The 18,631-nt window shown below is 39.6% G+C and overlaps 3 protein-coding genes across 3 annotated transcripts; 2 read left to right on the forward strand and 1 right to left on the reverse strand.

Moving 5' to 3' along the window:
• Positions 1-737: 737 nt before the first annotated feature.
• Positions 738-3,258, forward strand: LOC106674489 (uncharacterized). Its single transcript, XM_023152540.3, has 4 exons — positions 738-890; positions 1,698-1,892; positions 1,981-2,057; positions 2,307-3,258. Exons 1-4 carry the CDS (start codon positions 861-863, stop codon positions 2,842-2,844), a joined length of 840 nt encoding a protein of 279 aa, XP_023008308.2. The 5' UTR covers positions 738-860; the 3' UTR covers positions 2,845-3,258.
• A 162-nt stretch (positions 3,259-3,420) lies between these two features.
• LOC106674454 (uncharacterized) lies at positions 3,421-6,071 on the reverse strand. The gene is made up of 3 exons (XM_014409165.4): positions 5,330-6,071; positions 4,878-5,013; positions 3,421-4,619 (listed from the first exon to the last, which is right to left on the reverse strand). The coding sequence occupies exons 1-3, from the start codon at positions 5,923-5,925 to the stop codon at positions 3,870-3,872; spliced, it is 1,482 nt and encodes a 493-aa protein (XP_014264651.3). The 5' UTR covers positions 5,926-6,071; the 3' UTR covers positions 3,421-3,869.
• Positions 6,072-6,358: 287 nt separating this feature from the next.
• On the forward strand, positions 6,359-17,961 carry pdpr (pyruvate dehydrogenase phosphatase regulatory subunit). Its single transcript, XM_004539762.3, has 18 exons — positions 6,359-6,504; positions 7,451-7,727; positions 7,943-8,076; positions 8,478-8,559; positions 8,748-8,911; positions 9,031-9,152; positions 9,519-9,636; positions 9,989-10,138; positions 11,574-11,766; positions 11,962-12,086; positions 12,309-12,464; positions 12,602-12,735; positions 13,014-13,162; positions 13,249-13,361; positions 13,712-13,806; positions 13,932-14,021; positions 15,664-15,846; positions 16,518-17,961. The coding sequence occupies exons 2-18, from the start codon at positions 7,462-7,464 to the stop codon at positions 16,923-16,925; spliced, it is 2,682 nt and encodes an 893-aa protein (XP_004539819.1). The 5' UTR covers positions 6,359-6,504; positions 7,451-7,461; the 3' UTR covers positions 16,926-17,961.
• Positions 17,962-18,631: the final 670 nt, after the last annotated feature.

Here is an 18,631-nt window from a genome sequence, read left to right on the forward strand (position 1 = left end):
AAACAACATGAAAGCATGAACCTACCTTGTCTTGTAACAGTTCAGGCTGCTGCTGCTGGTGTAATCATATTGGGGGTATTTTCTTTGCACAGTTTGGACCCCTTACCACCTGACCATTGTTTAAACCCTACAGCCTTTCTGCGTATTGCTGGTGGCCATGTTCATATTCCTTTAGAGTAGAGGCGGCTTCAAAAAGTTAATGCACTTGATGTTTCTTGAACATCACATTTAAGAAACATCTAGTGTATTACCTGTTGGAGTGAGTTCACTTTACTCAAATAGCCTCCACACAGTCTCAGATCTCAATGCAATAGAGCACCTTTGGGATGTGGTGGAACTGAAGATTTAGATCAAGAATGTGCAGCTGACAGAGCTACAGCAACTACGTGATGCCATCATGTCAAAATGGACCAAAATCTCTGAGGAATGTTTCCAGCACCTTATTAAACCAATAATAAGATAATTTAAGGTTGTTTTCAAGGCAAAGGAGTGTCCAACCCTGTACAGAATACCTAACACTGTAAGTATGCATAGACAGTTGTGTTGATAAATCTGACTTTGAGAAGTTGAAAGAAAGAAAAAAACTTCGATAATGAGGTACATGGCCCCATGTAACCAAAGACATGTTTAAATATTCCAGATGTGCAAACCTAGCTGATATCTTTAAGAGAAGAATAACTTGCACAATCACTTCCGCGTTCTATGTAGTCCTGCCCCAGTGCTTCCGGTGTGGTTAAACCATGGCGACGTTCCACACTCGCTGCCTACAAGAGCTCCCAAAATTGAACATCACTGATGTTCATCGGATTTGCAGATTGACGACTACCCCGGCCAGCAATTAGATAAAGGATTTAAGTTATATGCTGCATCATATATACACAACTACGAAGGTAAGAAAACGTAAATTAACCGACAAAGAAACGCTAGCTAACGTCAAATGCAAACACTACGTTACTCCGCTATGTCCTTCATTTGATGTCAATTCTCTATATTACATGTTTTCTTAAACGGTGTTTTATGTCGTCCGAAACTATAGTTGAGGTTTTCTTAACTAATGTCACTTTTGTTGTTAGACACTGTTATAATAGCGTTAGGTAGTTGGCTAACTAAGGAGGTAGTTAACTACCTAATGCTACTCTTGCTAAGTGTAAAGTATATATGTTTAAGACGTGCTGACATGAGTAATACAGAAATAATGCTAATGGTACTTGTATCTTTATTCAGTGTCCAATAAAGACAGGTTGTCAGGGGAGGTCGGTGTGAGAGCCCTGTGCTACAAGTCAATGAGGAAGAGTGAGGCACCACACAGACTAAGTGTAGGCAGGAAGCTGTGTAAAGTTGTTAATCCCCGTTCACTGGGGTTCAGTTTATTTAAGCATTAGTTAAGTTCATTCCTAAAGGCCCATCAACTTGAATGTTTTCCTTGTCTCCCTGCTTTATCACTCCTAATTTGACTAGTCGGATAGTTTACTCAACGTGTGTGGGTGATCAGAAACATTTGACACCAAATTAATACTGCAAATATACACAATCTAAGTTATTACAGTTATCAAGGATGGCTGTTGTTTTAATAGGGAGAGAAAGAAACACTAAGCATTCAAGAGGGTAAGCCTGTAGTAACCATAACACTGAACTATGTTCCTGTTCGGCTCTTCCATGAAGATGTTACATTTTTAATTTTCGTTCTTTCTTCTTAGATTAAGCTTCTGGATTCATCGCCGGTGGTACTGACACATAGCGAGTGCTCCTGTGTGGCAGGCGCTGTTATGTGCAATCACACAGTGGCATTGCTCTTCCAAACAGCACACTACTCACAACTCAGAGTGCCAGTTGTCCCCCCTGTGCATAGCTGCATGGAATCTGAACAGCAATGGCACAAGCCACGGACAGTGGTAATTTAAATGAGGTTAAAGTTTTTGAATTAGTCCATGTTTACATATGAACAGCAACACCATCCATAGTAAATGTGTCTTCTGTTAGGGTGTGAAGCCAGGACCCATCAACTCCATGATCTTCACTAAGCCGGTACCAAATAGGGTGGCCCAGACTGGAGTACGGTAATTAGATTTGTAAAATTTGGTTTCATGTGTTACAAATGTATGTTGCTATTTGTTCATACATACATGTGTCAGAATAGGTATTAATTTACATACAACATTACACTTTCTGAAGACTGCTAACTCAGTCATGTACATATACATCCCAGTCTCTAACTTATGCACCACTGTTTTACACCTTTTTAGTTTAGTTGTTGTTCAGTATAATAACCTTCTTTCTTACATTATTGTCATTGATGTTTTCTTTAGGAGTGGCTTCTACAGAGGCATGGTGGGTCCGTTACCAGATCCCTGCTTGTTCAGAATAACGGAGGCATATGCAAAATTTAATATTGAGGACAGGCCACTTGTGACCACAATGAACATGAGACCTGACAAGCCCCTTGTGGAAAGTGCCTTTGGGCTGGTGCAGGAGGGCAGTGTTCTGTCATATCAGCAGCTGGTTTTGACAACCCGGTACATCACACTACACCGTGATGCACCACCAACACCGCACTTGCCTCTGGAGGGGTATGACATCTTGCCATCAGATTGTGTGTTTGTGTGCTCAGAAGAAGAGCTTCTGCATCTGAAAAGCTTGTCTGTAACTCTGGAAATGGCTCACAAAATAGAGGAAGCTACACGTGAGCAAAGCTCTTCGTCTGAGTGGCATCAGCTCTGCAGGCCCAGAGTGACTGCCTCTAGGTTTCGGGAGGTGTGTCACGTCAGAGGCCAGAGCTCTGCAGTCACTAGCAGAGCGTATATTGAAGGGAACAAGGCAGACAGCAGACATGAGGAGGGGAATTGAGATGGAGCTTGCAATAGCAGCAGAGTATAGTAGGCTAATGAATGTTAACTACTCACCCTGTGGTCTGGTCATTCACCCCATTGCCCCCTGGCTTGCTGCATCTCCTGATGGTGTTGTTTTTGACCCCAATGAATACCCCCAGTTTGGCCTCGTCAAATGCAAATGTCCCAATGTGCAAAACTTTGACTGCAAATATGTGCAAATGGAATGTGGTACCCCTAAACTAAAAAAGAGCCACGCATATTATTGGCAAGTGCAAGGACAACTGCTCATCAGTGGGATGCAGTGGTGTGACTTTGTTGTGTGGGCACAAGAGGACTACCTAGTGCAAAGAATATACATGGATACAGATGTGCACAATGCAATCAGAGAAAAGGCTGACTACTTATTTTTTCACATATATATGCCAAGATACCCGTGTTTGGGGAAAAATGAACAGTAAAAACATAGCAAAAAGGAAAACAGATCCTTCAGGCTGGCTGGAACAAAATAACTGAGGTTTTATTTGCAATATATTTCATGAATTCTTTTGTTGTTACATGTTACTTTTATGTGAAATCAATAAAGTTATTTAAGCAATGGCATCAATTTCATTTTTTAAAAACACACATTAAAAGATTGAATTTGTGCAGAACTTATTTACATGGTAAGTATTTAAAACTCCATGCCTAGCATACTGATATACATTTAGACAATAACACAACTGAATGAAGAAAATGACAAATGGTATGATGATTTTAAAACGATTTAGTGATTTACTTTATAATTTTGATAAACAATTTTGTTGAATCTGAATAGTAATATAGTAGTATAATTAAACAGTATTATTAACATTCAACATTTGCAATGAATTTGAATTATTAATAACTGAAACTCAACTATCAGCACTCAAGTACTATTTCTGTAATCAAGTATTGTCAGCTGAGAAGGAAGAAATGCAACTGTAGTGGCCTCAGCTGCAGGTCATTTTCCATAAGTTACTTGTACTGGCACCGGTGTCTTGGGAAAAAACCATCTTGTCTCACTTAACCCATTTTTTTAACTAATGCTGTGTTCTGGTAATTTGACAGCATACATGCTACTGCAAACAGTTGGTTGATATTGTAAACATGTGACATGGTAATGATGCTATCAAAAAGTTTGTTCTGTTTTATCCTCATAATGACTCGCTCCACATGTACCCTGAGTCTGGCTATGGCCTGCGTCTCCTTAACCTGGTATGCTGGCATCTGCTTCTGCTTAGATAGAAAAGGTGGGCAGTACACTTTGCATTTACAACAATCGGTGATTAGGAAGCCCTTATCTACCATCACTGCCATGTCTTCAGTCAACTTCTCAGCAATGCCTGATTGTTTGAATAGTTCCTTGTCACTAACCGAACCAGCATACAGATTAGAGATGAATGTCACTGGACCATGTGGAGCTATGCCAACCAGGGCTTTCATCGTACAGTGGGATTTGTACAAAGAGTACATTTCACTTTGGAGAAGTGGTGAGGATGGTGTCTGACACCTCAGCTCTGTACAGTCAAGGATCATCTGGGTGTCTGAGAAATCTTTGAATTCCTCAGGGAGGTAAGCTTGCACTTCTTCACGTGTAAGCCAAATGCATTGAGACCCCAGTACAGTGGCAAGAAAATTTGTCCATTTTGCAATAATGCGGCTCACTGTGGACTGGTGTATGGTAAATCGGTGTGCCAGGTCCCTCTCCTTCAAACCAACTGACAGGAAAACCAGGAAAAGAAAAAACTCGTCAATTGGCTGTAGCAGCTGCCTCTGGAAGGTGAAAACAAAAGGGAAAATGTTACTCCTTAAGCTATGAACTAGTAAAATTATGCTTTTCTTGGCTAAATGTTTTGTAATGATTATGCATACTACACTGTACCATGGGGTAAACAATGAGGTGCTGTAGTACACAGGTGTATGTATGTAGGATACTGAGTCTAGCGCTATTGTACATAATGTAATGTTATTGTACATAAATACAATAACATTACACCTCTAGTTCTAACTACCAACAAACCCATAACCTACCGTTGATGTGCGTGCAGGTGTCAACACTTCTTCGTTCCGATTGGCAGCTGACTTGGCTCTTGAAACCCGGATCATTTTATAGATACAAGGCTCAATCAAAAACCAAAATGCCATCAAATGATCATAGCTTGGAAATCTATTCACGAGAGAGACATACATCGTGTCAATCATTAATTAACATTACACACTGACATAAAAATAATGTAAACTGTGACAAATATGCTAATGACATGCTGTATAAAATAGTTTGATTAAGAGTATTTGGTGTTGTATTTTATCTGTAGCATTAGAATATCGTTTAAATACTAAAGCATCTAGATGAAACATACAGTCAGCAGAGAAAAAGTAAATATCTATTTTGTTTTCATTAAGACTGGAAAAACTTTCTAAATTTAACTGATGGTGACCTTGGTATATTTTAAACAGTTAGCTTGGATAGAACTTAGGTGTACCTGGTATAGAATCGGATGTCAGTGTCGGAGCCAGCAAAACGCTGTAACCCAAATTCTCGCTGGACACGTAACTCCAGTATTTCCTTCCTCAGAGTCTCCACGTCTTTGGACAGGTCTTCTGCAGCTGATGCAGATATGTCCAATGCAGACGGCTCAGGGACTGGGCAGTAGTCATGATCTCTTGTAAGACTGTGGTCTTCTTGATCGTCAGGAGGAACTAGTTCTGGGCGTCGCTCCGTTCTCTCCCAAACACCAGGCCGCGGTGGTTCAACTTTATAGCCATTCCACTCAAAAAGTGTTGGTACAGCACCTTTAATAAGCCGCCTTCGACCACCGAGGGTTGTTGGCTCTATGAGTTGATCACTGGCAAAGTGTCTGCAGCAGACCCTGGTGTGAGAGGTAATCGTGAAATGATCCCGTCGTATGTTTACCAGCCATTGTCTTCTCAAGTCGGAAAGGGTCGGAAAGCCATGAAAACTTAGTATGCCGTTAAATTTGGCTGAAGCCGAACAAAGTGGGACACAGCAATGCTCGGAGTATTTCTTCTCTTGTTTTTGAAAATATTCTGTTTTAAATACTTTCCTTTTTATACTCATTCTGAAGCGACATTAGCATAGCAACCGATAGATAAACAAACATACCGGAAATGCCCAAGCGGTAGTATTTGGAAACGGAAATACGTCACATGCCCTAGTGCAAGTAGTCCATTGCAGCAACAATTCAGCAACCTAACATATTTTAAAAGTCACACTGCGAAATTTAGTATTAATCTCATATTGGGGAAATTAATTTGTTACAGCAGCACAAGGGGCAGGAAGAAAAGGTAAATTCGAGATAAAACAAAACAAAACAAACAAACAATAAAAAAACAAACAAACAATAAAAATAGAAAAAAAATAAATTTTTAGAAAAAATAATTAGATTAATAATAAGTAGGTTTGCAACTTTCTAGATATACCCTAAGCATTTGAGTTGGATGAGTTCAATGTTTTCGCTGATAACCGCTCCACCGCTACTGAAGCCATTCTAAAAAGACGCAGACGTAATTTATTTTGAAGGGTTATACCGGAAGAGGTACCACTTAACTAACGGGAGTCTCTGAATTTGGCTTTCAGTTACACCTTAGTGACTATCCTTCTGTTGAAATATCATAATCACTGGACTTAACTAAATCGGTAAGTTTAATGTAGTTGTGAAAAATAAGTGTTATGATTAGAGAAGATTTTCTGCCTGGTTTAGCCGTCGTGTTAGCAAAAATAATAAACATTGGCTAGCTTTTCGATAGCCTAAGCTGTGCTATGTGACTAACATTATCAGTAGTGCTAACTTTAGTAGTACCAACACATACCCCCCAAATGTTAGGAACTTTGTGCGTGACTTTGGTCATCTACACGTCTGCTAGGTATCTACCACTAATCTAAATATCACAAAAAATCACAAAGATACCGACATGTTGTTAGCTAAAGCTAGCTGTGCTGCTAAGAATACAAGTAAAGCTAAAGCAGTGCTTCAAGGCTAACAGCAGTCTTTATAATACAAGCAAGACTGTTGTAAGTTCACCTTGCTGATTTCCCAGGCCCTATTCAAAGTGTTTAATGTTGTATTTACTTTCGATTATGTCTGGTTAAGCTAAATGTAGCAACTTAAGTTTAGGAACAGCAGTGCATCTTTGTAACCTTATGGAAACTAGCGACTTCCAGTGTTGACAATTTAATCTGGTTTATAGTAGACACTTTCAAAGGCCCTGACATAGCAACTTTAGAACGCAAACTAATCCATGCTGTTAGCAGAAAAGGTCAGCAGTACTGTCAGAGATGTATAGATTGTGGTGTAGTAATAATTTTATTAGTATCTACCTAGCCAAATTAAAATGAAACTGTGACATTGACACAACCCTATCTACAGCAAATATCAAATTATTTCAGATTAAAAAAATACAGCAACTTAAAATAATACAAGAGGTCTATATCACACCCTGCAAACTGTAGAAAACGGATCATATGTTACTAAAATTATATCATGATATTTGTAAAGTTAGGGTCATTGTTGCTGTATTCACTGTGGTACTGTCCTCTATTTAAGGTTATAGAGTAACTTTAGATCCCGTGTCTCTTATTGCAGAAAGCACAGCTATGTCCAGCTGTGTGCGGAGCTCCAGGGCTCTGTCCCCTGTTATGCTCCCCCGGCTGCGGCTGCTTCACCAGACGGGGTATAGATTGGTAGGCAGGGGTCTCTGGACTTCCCCTCGGTGTTTGACTGTCAGTGGAGACTCCCAGCTGCTTCCATTGCCCAGGCAGGCCCGGGTTGTCATCTGTGGAGGAGGTATTGTGGGAACATCAGTGGCCTACCACCTGGCTAGACTGGGCTGGACTGATATTGTACTACTTGAGCAGGGCAGGTGAGTGTTTCAGCTCAACAAATTGAAGATAAGCCATTGTGTTTGTTGTCTTAAAATTAGCACGAAGAGAGAGATGTTCTTTATGTTATTGACTCAGACCACTGATATTATATGAGAGTAGGGATAGCTTTAACATTAGGAGGTGATAGTGGAAAGAAATGTTAGATTTGATATTGTTGTGTTAATACTTTCTTGGCCATTATTATCCTAACCAGACTTGGTGCAGGAACAACAAGACTATGTGCTGGTATTGTCAGCGTGGCCAAGCCCATTTCCATCGAGTGTCAAATGGCCAACTACTCCAGTAGTCTTTACCAGCAGCTGGAGGAGGAGACGGGGGTTAAAACAGGTGGGATGATTTACAGAATTTGGCTTTTGTCATATTTAACTTTTTTAATTTTTTAAAACTATTTTATTCTTAGAAGGGTTTGCTTTTTCACCATTTTACTATTGGTGCTGATAGTTAACAGTTCCCACATGCACATCACCACATATTTTTTAAAATGTTAATTATTAATTTAGATTATAGAACAGTTTGCATTTGTATCTTCCCAGATTATAGCTTCTAAAGCATAAAACAGACAAGGGAGCAAATTGTGACATACTGCCTTCTGTCTCAATGCATTTAGAAACATTTCAGATTTGTTGAAGTCCGAGATATCATTTGATGTGCACCAGCAATAAACAAGCTGCAAAGCTAGAATACTAATTATAGACTGAGTCATATGTGGTGTGTGGTATGTGTTGCAGGTTATGTGAAGACAGGGTCTTTGTGTCTGGCTCAAAATCAGGATCGCTTCATTTCTCTTAAGCGCCTCGCATCAAGGCTGAAGTAAGTCCTGTAGTTAGTTTTTAGACCACAGCTATGTGGATTAAGCTGTAAAGCTCTAGTGGCTTTGTGAGGACAAGCTTTTGGGGACTCAAAAGTTTTTGTTTAAAATAATAATAGTGTCAGCTGATTGTCCCCTTTCACTGATTTAAAAACATAAATGACTTTTGACCCTTTCACTTCATTCACAGGGTAATGGGGATCAATTGTAATATTATTAAACCTAAAGAGGTGGCCAAACTCCACCCCCTTGTTAACATTCATGACCTGGTAGGCGCACTCCACCTTCCTGAAGATGCTGTCGTGTCTCCACCAGATGTTAACCATGCCCTTGCTGTGGCTTCAGCTGGACAAGGTAACACAAACTTGCAGTTTGGTTTGGTAGACCATAAATCGTGTATTCTGCTGTTGCTGGCCCACCCTATAATTGTAACCTCCTCTTTTGTCCTTTGTTTCCTCTTTCTTCTCCTTCAGGGGTTCAGATCATGGAGCGAACCAGTGTTCAGCAGGTTCTGGTAGAGAAGGGATGTGTAACAGCTGTAGAGACTGACCGTGGTTCCATTAAATGTGAATATTTTGTCAGCTGTGCTGGACAGGTAGATTGCTCTATGGGAGATGCATTAATAAGACTGAGAAATGGAATCTGTGACAAAAAAGAAAAACCCCTCTGTAAACATTTTGGAATTACTTTTGTTTCTGTGGAAATTCAGTGTCATGCTTGGTCAAAAATATGTAAGCAGGACAGGCAGCAATTTTTTCCTTCTCCTTCATCATAATAATAATAATAATAATAATAATAATAATAATAATAATAATAATAATAATAATAATTTAATTCTATTTCATAATCTTTTTTCCCTCTGAAACTAGTTGAAGCAGTTGTTTCCTATGGTGACTATAAGTATCTTGTTTCTACACATTGTTCTGATTGTATTTGGTTGCTCTGACTGTTTCTGCTCCAGTGGGCTTATGAGCTGGGCCAGGCTAGTGAGACGAAGGTGTCAGTTCCCCTCCATGGATGTGAACACTTCTACCTCCTCACCAAACCTCTCCAGGAGCCACTTCCACCCAAGACACCAGGTCTCACATATTAAAAAGCTAGGAAGTAACCTTTGCAGTAGACGCTATTGAATTTTAAAGTCCAATTTGTGTAGCCAGCTGAAATCGTGTCTGTATTAAAGAACATTCACTTCATGATTTTTTTTCCTGTTTTTTGGCAAATTAATTAACGAATTGCAATTTATATCAGATCGACAATTATGTCTAGTCCTTTTTTTTAGTCCCATAGTAAAAAGAAAAAACTAGGGCACAGGCTGTACCTTTTTACTTAGCCAAATAATGTGCTTAGCAATATGCAATATGGTAATGCCTGCTGAAAGGCTAAAAACAAGTCCAGCCAGGAGATGTTTCTAACTATGTGTCTCTTTGCTAGTGGTGATTGATATGGATGGCAGGATATATGCACGGCCGTGGCAGGGAGGCCTTCTGTCAGGAGGCTTTGAGAAAAACCCCAAACCCATCTTCACTGAGGGTCGCAACCAGCTGGAGATCCAGAACATGCAGGAGGACTGGGATCACTTTGGTAAAAAAAAAAAAAAAAAAGTATTAATGTTGTATTTTTATTCATTAAAAATTGTTCCAAATAAATAACCCCAGCTTTAGGAACATGGTTTATCGACCTATGTTGAATGTCAGGTTCTAGTAACAGCTGTATCTACCACTTTCATGTAGATTGCTGACCCACTATGAGCCTGGCTCTGCTGGGGGTCTCAGCCTGTCAATTGGACGTTTTCCTACCAATCTTTACTGAATACTTGCGCAAATTGAGTTACTAGATTGTTGGTGTTTTCTGTCTAATATTGCAGGACTTTAACCTTACAATACTAGTCGGGCACTTTACAATACTCTGCTGCTTGCCCAGTGACAGCTGAAATAGTCTTGCCCGCAGCACTGAATTGTATAATGTTAATGGCTGGAGTAACTGAATAGGAAGAACACTTGATCAACTCTCCTGTCATTAATGTAGCACAAAGGCAAGGTGTGTTTAGTTTTTCTTAGCTGTAAAATAGCCACAGTTGTAGACTGCGTCTTAAAATGTTGAAAATTATATATGAGGTTTGCCTCTCAAATAACAACACAAAGTCAGACCTTCATTGGTTTCATTTAACAGCTACAGAAGACTGAGGAAGCAAGCAAGACTGGGCATATCTATTTTTATCCACCTCTGTTTAAGGCTACCTTAAATGATTTTGACCCACCTCTCTGTACACATGTAAAAATACACCTGACTGTTTGCCTTGGCCTTAAATCAGTAATGTGAGATTTCTCATACCAGGCTGCCATAAAAACAAGAGTTTATTATAGCAGCACACATCACCAAACCAGTCTGTGATCGACCGCTCTGAAGCCGTTATTTTCCCATTTATTTTATCTTATAAGTGTAGGGGTTGAAAAGGTTGTTGAAAGAATCCATCACAATATATAATGTTAGAATGTACTGTATTTTATGAATGTATATTATATTAATGTATTGTAATAGATATTGTTAGAACTGCAATTCATTTGATTATTTTGTTAATCCATTATTAAATTTTTAAAAATAAATCATCTTAATGGGCAAAAACACCTTGGTTATGGATTCTCGAATATATGAAGATTTGCTGCCTTCTTTTTTCTTATGTGATACTAACCTGGATGTCTTTAGGTTTAGATTTTTTTTTTTTTTTTTAATTTTCATTTTCAGCATTTATTTTGGAATAACATGTTAGACTGTTGATGGAACAACATGGGTTAAGGTTGCAGCTGGAACCTTTAGACTCTTAGATGATTTATGGTGAGAGGTGGTTCAGGGTTTTTCAGTAATTGTACAACAATAGAGGTGAGCAAAAGAACAAGAAGCAGCACTAATATTTCTTGGTTATGGTGTGGTTGGTTGTTTAAGTTAATTAGAGTGAACTGTATTAAATTATCATCTGCATTTGCTACATTTTAGAGCACTTTTTGTTTTCCGCCTTCAGAGCCGATGCTCAGTGCCCTGCTGAGGAGAATGCCCAGTCTCGAGTCAGCTGAGATCCATCAGCTGATCAACTGTCCGGAGTCCTTCACACCTGATATGCGCTGTCTGATGGGTGAGACCCCAGGTGTGTCTGGGTACTATGTGCTGGCAGGGATGAACTCCTCAGGCCTGGCCTTTGCTGGAGGGGCTGGAAAGTAAGAACAAATATATATATATATATATATATATTGTATCTGTTAAGACTAGACGTAAGCACGTGATCAATACTGGGTCACCTGAAATAATTCAGCCATGGTTTATCAGTTGCAGCGATCAAGACTGTGTTGTGGACGTGCCTTTTTTGCATTACAAGAAGGGATAAATGGCCTGTTGTGTGGTTTGGTATCCAGGTACCTGGCAGAGTGGATGACCTATGGCTACCCCACCGCCAATGTCTGGCCACTGGACATCAAACGCTTTGGCAACCTGCAGAGCAGCCGAACCTTCCTGAGACACAGAGTGATGGAAGTCATGCGTGAGTAGTGAGCCTTGTTGGGTGTTTGGTTCATGCTTTTAAGTAGAGAAAGGCTGTATAGTCATCTGAACCTTGGTGTACTGTTTAAATAATTAATTTCTGCTGTTGCTTTAGCTAAATTATTATAAATCCTATAGGTGTTGGATATTTATTATAATGTGCAGTATATTCTAATTCTTGCTCTGCTATCTCTCCTTCTAATATTTGTGTGTCAATGTTCAGCCCTGCTGTATGAGCTGAAGGTTCCCCGGTGGGACTTCCAGACCGGACGCCAGCTGAGGACCAGTCCTCTGTACGACCGCCTGGACACTCAGGGGGCTCGGTGGATGGAGAAACATGGCTTTGAAAGGCCCAAGTACTTTGTTCCTCCAGGAAAAGGTTTGTCTCAGTGAGAAGCAGTGGTACAAAAATACTTTAGTCAAAGTCTTGGACTGCAAATGATTTTGACGGATTTTAAGGCAGTTTTGTCTAATGAATTAAATTACTTGGTTGAATTGGACTGTTTCTCTCTGTAGATCTGCTGTCCCTGGACCAGAGTAAGACTTTTTATAAGCCAGACTGGTTTGACATAGTTGGAGCAGAAGTGAAATGCTGCAAAGAGGCCGTCTGTGTCATCGACATGTCCTCCTTCACCAAATTCGAACTCACTGTGAGTCATGAACCACTTTGGAAAACTTAGAATTAGAACTGGGTTGCAGAGAGGGGAAAAACTGCTGCTGTGCTACCTACTGTTGTCTATGTGGTCATACCCAGCTAGCATATGATATTTATCAGTGTTATGTATGTATGTTTGTACTAGCTACTCGAAAAATTTTTTGTTGTTGTTGGGGGTTTTTTTTCTCTTTAAATTATGCAGGCAATTTTAATTAATGCATTTAGCTTTAAAAGTATTCAGGTTAAATCCTCTGCTCTGTCCTGATGGCTCAGTCAACAGGTGACCAAGCCTTGGAACTGCTGCAACATCTCTGTGCCAATGACCTGGATGTTCCCGTTGGACACATTGTCCACACCGGCATGCTGAATGAGAGAGGTGGCTATGAGAACGACTGCAGTGTGGTCCGCCTCAGCAAGAACAGGTTTGAAACATCTGTGCAGTGGCACTGTAGATACTACTACATGACAGATTTTTTAAAAATTGCTTACTTTCTCATTTGCTGTCCAGCTTCTTCATCATCTCTCCAACGGACCAGCAGGTCCACTGTTGGTCCTGGATAAAGAAGCACATGCCTAATGACCCACACCTCCACCTAGAGGATGTCAGCTGGAAGTACACTGGTACGCATGCAGCAACTGGGGTTTCTGCTCTGATATCGCCATCTAGTGCTCATATAACATTTAAAAGGAGAAACAATGCAAAAAGTCAAAACAATCCACTGTCGACTTGTAACCCAGTTATTTAAATAACCTTAAAAATCAGACACCAGAGGGATGAAGTCTGTGGAGGGATGGCATTAATTACATGTCTGAAAGTAGATCTTGTGTATTTTTAATGCAGTCATCTTAATTGTGTAAAATGTGAGCAACAGTTGTACCAGATTCTGTTTTTGCATGTGTAATATAACATCAGATGTGGGCTTTGTTAACCAGAAAGTCTGTTAAGTGTTTATAACTCTTATTCTTCTCAGCTTTAAATCTGATTGGACCTCGAGCTATGGATGTTCTTGCTGAACTGTCATATGTTTCCATGACACCTGACCATTTCCCCTCCATGTTCTGTAAGGTAGGGAAAGCTAGATACAGCAAAGCTGATGGCTTGTTTTTTTTAAATGACTGTTTCATCAGTCTGTCTCTTCACCCTGCCAAGAGGAGTAAACTGACCATGTTTATGTGCATGTGTGTTTACAGGAGATGAGTGTGGGCTATGCCAACGGGATCAGAGTCATGAGCATGACTCACACTGGGGAACCAGGTTTCATGCTCTACATCCCCATTGAGGTGCAGTCCTACACACACACAGATATTTAATAGATACCTCGTCACAGGATGGTTGATAAAGTGACAACAACCCATGAGTATGTTACATGAGTTGTTATTTTTTTAATTTTTTTTTAATTTTTTTTTTTTACAGTTAATCACACAACTCCCCGTTATTCTTCAACATTTAGTTTTTCTATAACTTGGGTTTTATCTTGAAATGCCAAAGATGGAAATAAGTATTGTTTTTCTATTGTTGTTTTCCAAAGTGTGGGTGACAACAAGTCATTTACAAAAAAACAACACTTCTTGTTTTGTTTTTTACTTTCACAGGAAATTAATTAACTCATTCACTGCCAGCCATTTTCAAATCAGGTAACTCCCCACTGCCAGGGTTTTTGAGCATTTTTACTCATTTTTGAAGAGCCACAGAAAACTGTGTGTTATGATCATATAAACGCTGAACCTACCAAAATGAAGAACAGACTCTCTTCTTTCATCCAAAAAAAAAAAGCTTGTTTCTACCATTTTCCATTCTTTAGTAATCAGCTGTAGAAGAGAGGTGGGTTCCACCAAAAATGCCTGTTTTGACCAAAAAAAGGGAGAAAACGAGCTTTTTGTGAAAAATACATTTCAAGCAGAAAAGTGCCTTTGACACTAACATATAAAATAGTTTTTCACTTCTATAAAACAGAAATAACACTGAGAAAGGTTATGTTTTATCAAAACAATTTATTTACAAATATATGAAAAAATAAAATTCACTGACAAGCTGCCCGAGGTTGTATTCTAGCCCCTCCCATTGAAAAACGTAATTGACGTCTATAGACGTCAATGGCAGTGAATGAGTTAAGCATAGCCATAGGATTAAAAAAATGAAACATTATTCAAAAATTTCTGACAATATCTTTTGATTCTGATCTTTTTCTTGTAATACATCATTACTGGGAAAGAACTGAAAAAAAAGCTTTATTAGGTGGTAGAAGTAAAAGTGTATTAATAAGGAATCAACCTTAGACTGTGAGAAGATAAGGATGAATGAGTGAAAAACACAAACAATCAAGGGTTTAACTTGTCCTTTTATGAGGATCAGAGTTGTGGTTGAAGGTTTTGGTGGACCAGAGAAGACTTTCAAATTTCAAAATGGATGATTGCAGTGTGAAGTTCAGGAATGGCTGAAAGAGGAGGGTTTTTTTTAAATTTTTTTATACTACAACGATCATTTTAAAAGCAGAAAATGGTGTAAGGATGGATAAAACATTTATTACACAATTATACTGTCAAATTATGTCCAATTAAAGTCCCAAGAGAATCAAAGTGTCCTTAGCTGCCTTGACTCTGTTGTTATAAAATACAAGTATCTTCACAAGACAAACTTCCAGAGGAAAATCCTAGAAAATATCCAGTTTCTTGTAGCAAATGTAGGAAAGAGTCACCAGGACTCTAGGACTTAAAATTGTGATAATTCAGTGTCACACATGTGTTGTTGTGTTTTTATTGTTAATGGTTAAAAGTGATATGATTTTTGCATGGCTTATTCTGTCTGATTACTGAGAACCTGGCATGTATGATGGTGTTTAAAAAAACAAAAAACACTCTCACATTTCAGTGTACCGGAAATGCCATATAGAGTATAAGACACCCGTTCCTCTGCTCTCCACAGTACGCACTGCACGTGTACAACGAGGTGATGTCAGTGGGTCAGAAGTACGGGATCCGTAACGCAGGGTACTACGCATTGCGAAGTCTACGCATAGAGAAATTCTTCGCCTTCTGGGGTCAAGACCTCGACGCCTTCACGACCCCGCTGGAGTGTGGACGAGAGTTCAGGGTCAAGTTTGACAAGGTCTGTTGACAGTTTTAAACATATAATATCTGATCCTACCCATATTGGAGACTGTTTTTCTTTGTACATCGAACTGCCTCATCCTAATAGACTGATCAGTTAGTCAGCTACATTTTTACTTTGCCAATATGATAGAAATGCATAAGATGCTTTATTTGACTCTACTTATTAAGTTTCAAACTTTCCCTCTTTTGCTTTAAAATGGTTGAAAGATGAGAGATGAAGAGTAGAATAATTAAAGCACTCAACATCTTGGTGCAGTCTTTGTCATGATGCAGCAGGGAATTTGTCACCGGGCTGCACCCGCAGGCACAACAGGTGGCACTTTAAAGTAGCAGGTGTAAAGTTTACTGTCTGTCTCATTTTGAAAGGGTGGAACATCAGGTGAGCTGTCTGCTGCTTAGAGCAGTGTCAGCGCGGTGCTGATTAAAGGCATCTACAGTTTAACGCTGGTTTCACAGACTGTTTTAAGTTTTATGGTGTTGTTAAAAAAAAGGTGGGTGACTTTAAAACATGGTGGTCTTATGCTACTCCAGCAGAGCTGCACATAGCAGGGCCATTGTGTTGTTTACTCAAGTTGATCTTCACTAACTTAGTGAAGGTTCTTAGGGCCTAATTTCCTCTATTTATCGTCATCTTCTTCACACCCCCTGCCTTTTTCTCTCCATCAGGACACAGATTTCATCGGCCGTGAGGCATTGCTTCAGCAGCGTCAGGACGGTGTGACACGACGGTTTGTCATGCTGGTTCTGGAGGACCATGACACCGAGCTCGACTTGTGGCCGTGGTGGGGTGAGCCCGTCTATCGTAATGATCAACTAGCGGGGACAACCACCAGCAGCGCCTACAGCTACACCCTGGAGCGCCATGTTTGCCTGGGCTTTGTGTCTCCACCCCTTGGCCCTGAGGGGCTCCCTACAGCCATCACTCCTGACTTCATCAACCGCGGGGACTACGAGGTGGACATTGCTGGTCAGCGCTATCCGGCCAAAGCCAAGCTCTACCCGTTCAGCTCCCTCTTCACCCAACAAAAGCGCCGCAAGGATGACATTGAGCTCAGCAACCTGCAGGGGAAGTGATGCAGAGTAACGCAAAACTTTCCCGTGACACTCCTCCACCAAATCCACTCCTGCTCTTACCTTGCAGTGCCAACCTTTCTTTCCTTTTATGTCTCCTAATGAGAGGGCTTTATGCACAATCACTCCTCGTAACTCTAATATTTAATCTCCTTGTTGCATCTCCCTCTTTCAAAGTGCAATATTTAATACGCTCCAGATGCTTTTGCTGCATTAAATACAAAGCTCTTGTCTCATCAAATTCTGCCGTTGTTTCTCAGCCCTGCCCAGCTTCACTCTTAAACACAGTCTCATGGCTGTCTGAGACACTCTCTGGTTAAGTGCCTTTGTTAAGGCAACATCAGCAGAAGATGCTGAAGACTTTTTCCAATTTGTTCTCTGTAACCTATCCAGAAGGGATTTGACTGACAATCTTCTCCAGTACTGTTGTAAACTTCCCACTCTGCAGATGGCTACAGTCCATGTAGTTGTTGACTCTATTGTCATTTTACAAACCATATATTTGCTGCTGTAAAGATATGAGTGATGTGATGTAAAGAGTGGCTTAATTCAGACACTTTACAACTTTGTCAGCATTACACCTGATGATGAAGGAAATGGTATTTTCCTGAATAGAGGAAAGCCCTGGGAAGCATAAAAAATCCTGGGATAATCATTAGTCTTTTGCCCATTACTAAACTTCCACTCCTGTTAAAAGGATTCCCAGGATTTCCCAGAATTCCATCATTTCCCTTGAAAGTGTCATTGTCAGTTGTGAGCTTATTTTGCGGTGTGTGTGGAACCTGTTGTAATGTACTTTCAATTTGTTATTTATGTTCTGTCGTTATGAAGCATTGTTGCACTCGATGTTTATGCTTTGTTTTGTTGATGTTTTGCTGAATGTGTGGCTGGTGAGAGAAGCCAAGATGGGACAGGAACTCTGTGACTGGAGTCTACAATATCTAATATCTTACATTTGTGGTTTGACTTTTGCCTGGTTCAGAGTTTAGATGTTTGTGTAAAGAAACTGCGACTCAAAATAAATTGTATTTTTGTATAACTAGTGTGTACAAAATCTCTATTTTCAGTCATGCTTTTTAAAAATATGATTTATAATTAAATATTTGATTTCTAAATCTGACCTTCTGAGACATAATTTCAGATGTTTTTCCAAAACCGTATTTCTTTCTTTCGTTACTCAGAACTATAAAGCTCCAGGGCTAATAGGGATTTAGTTCAGTGATACTTCACCTGTACAGGGAGTGCAGAATTAGGGAATAATTTTATTATTGAACAACAACCATGTTCTCAATGAACCCAAAAAACTCATTAATATCAAAGCTGAATGTTTTTGGAAGTAGTTTTTAGTTTTAGCTATTTTAGGGGGATATCTGTGTGTGCAGGTGACTATTACTGTGCATAATTATTAGGCAACTTAACAAAAAACAAATATATACCCATTTCAATTATTTTTTTACCAGTGAAACCAATATAACATCTCCACATTCACAAATATACATTTCTGACATTCAAAAACAAAACAAAAAGAAATCAGCGACCAATATAGCCACCTTTCTTTGCAAGGACACTCAAAAGCCTGCCATCCATGGATTCTGTCAGTGTTTTGATCTGTTCACCATCAACATTGCGTGCAGCAGCAACCACAGCCTCCCAGACACTGTTCAGAGAGGTGTACTGTTTTCCCTCCTTGTAAATCTCACATTTGATGA

This window comes from Maylandia zebra, linkage group LG1, assembly GCF_041146795.1.
Source record: "Maylandia zebra isolate NMK-2024a linkage group LG1, Mzebra_GT3a, whole genome shotgun sequence".
NCBI lineage: Eukaryota > Metazoa > Chordata > Actinopteri > Cichliformes > Cichlidae > Maylandia > Maylandia zebra.